This window comes from Manacus vitellinus, unplaced genomic scaffold (assembly GCF_001715985.3).
Source record: "Manacus vitellinus isolate BGI_N305 unplaced genomic scaffold, ASM171598v3 scaffold_32_pilon, whole genome shotgun sequence".
Classification (NCBI taxonomy): Eukaryota; Metazoa; Chordata; class Aves; order Passeriformes; family Pipridae; genus Manacus; species Manacus vitellinus.
Genome location: NW_021940460.1, coordinates 6873704 through 6875505, shown reverse-complemented (window position 1 = coordinate 6875505; position 1802 = coordinate 6873704). Strand labels below are relative to the sequence as shown.

Below are 1802 nucleotides of genomic sequence, written 5' to 3'. Positions count from 1 at the left end.
CAGCTGCAGCCGAGCGCCGACCGGACCGGGCTGACCCCGCTGCTCCACCGGCTGCGGCTCAAGGTCGGTGTGCGGCGGGTAACGAACGGGTAACGGGGTGGGCTGCTGGGGTGCACTGGAACTGGGGACGCTGCGGAGCATAGGGGGTACGGGGGCACTGGGCGGGAGTGTGAAGTGAGATAACGCGCAGGTACCCTCGAAATGCCAGGCAGTGGAAGGATTGTAGGAAAAATTATTGCCGAAGTCGAGAACGCTAGACTTAAAAGAACATTAACCTTATCGGCGTTTCAAACACCGGGCCCTGGGAAAAGGCACTCCCCCCTGTTCTTCTCGGGGCTTTTATCATCCCTGCCTGCCCCCTGCTCTGTGGGGGCCTTAGACATGTCTGTAGGACTTATCTTTTCTTATATTAGGGACCTTTTCTCTGGAATGGAGGAGGAGAAAACATTAAGACTGCCTGTGGGGAAAGATCCCTCTTTTAGGCAGGAAAGGTTTCTTAAGTGAAAACTCTAGTCTTGTAAAATCTTTCGGAAGGGTCTTCTACCCTTACAGGGCAGTGGGGTGGGGGGAAATGGGGAGGCTGGGGAAACGGCTACTGGGTGCAGGGGGGAACGGCTGCCCTGACATCCCCTTCCCCCCAAATGTCCTGTAGGACCATGACTGTGCCACCCCAGTGTCCCGTGCCTGGGGCCCCTGCAGCAGAGTCACCAAGGTGCCTTGCACTCCTGGACCCCTGCGAAGTGCTACCCTGCTCCCCCCCAGCAGCACCACCTCAATGCCTTGCACCCCAGGGCCCCAGAACAGCACCACTTTGGAGCCCTCCAGGACTTCTGCCCTGGGCCCCCACAGCTCGGAGCTCCCCAGGACTCCCACCCTTAAGCCTGGTGCCTCTGAGGCCCCCAGCAATCCCGCCGTTATGCCTGGTGCCTTGGAGCCCACCAGCAGCACCAGCCCAGAGGCCCCTGGCAGTCCTATTCCAAAGGTTAGCACCCCAAAGCACCCTGACAACACTGTGCCAGCACCTCTGTTCAGCCTGGTCCAGAGGCTCAGCAACACGGAGCTCTCCAGCATCACTGTGCCAGCCTCCGTGTGCAGCTCCATCCCAGTCCCCAGCACCCTAGAGCCCTCTGGAAACACTGTGCCAGCTCCCCCGTGCAACTCCATTCCTGTGCCCAGCACCCTGGAGTCCTCTGGAAAGGCTGTGCCAGCTCCCCTGTACAACTCCATCCCTGTGCCCAGCACTCCTAAGTCCCCTGGCAGCGCCATAAAAGCTCCCCTGTGCAGCTCTATCATAGGACCCTGCACCCCAGGGCCTCCTGGCACCAGCTCCACCCCACAGAATGTTTCTTTCCATGGGTGGCAAGTGGCACCCCCAGACTTTTCCTGCAGCCCTGTGGCCTCTGAGTCCCCTCCTGGAGATAAGAGTGCTGGTCCTCTGCCTTGCCAAGGCACCCCTGAGGGAGCCGAGTCCCCTGCCCCTGCCCCTCCAGAGCAGAGCCCACCTGGACTTGCTTCCATCGGGACAAGTGTGTTGGAGCCTGCTGGGTCTGAGGCAAGCATCGCCCCTGTCACCTCTCCTGAGCTGGCCCCAGGTGCTGTGTCCTGGATGTTACCACTGGAGTGGCTGGAGAAGACCCTCAATGTCCCATCTCTGATGGAATCCCTGCAGCACAGCCTGCCCCTCCACATGCCACAGCAAGATGCCAACTGCAGTGTCACCCCTGTGTCCACCGCGGTCACGGGCACCAGCAAGACCCCAGTGGCTAGCGTGGATGCTGGCACCAGCATGACCCCTGTGTCCA

The 1802-nt window shown here is 60.6% G+C and overlaps 1 protein-coding gene across 1 annotated transcript in view; it reads left to right on the top strand.

The window, feature by feature from the left end:
• The first annotated feature begins 6 nt into the window (after nucleotides 1-6).
• The window catches only part of SPAG5 (sperm associated antigen 5), an 8779-nt gene continuing 6983 nt past the window's right edge, over nucleotides 7-1802 (top strand). The window contains exons 1-2 of the mRNA XM_029961362.1: nucleotides 7-63; nucleotides 653-1795. Of these exons, the coding sequence (XP_029817222.1) occupies nucleotides 776-1795 (1020 nt within the window). The 5' untranslated portion in view covers nucleotides 7-63; nucleotides 653-775. The remainder of the gene's footprint in view (nucleotides 64-652; nucleotides 1796-1802) is intronic.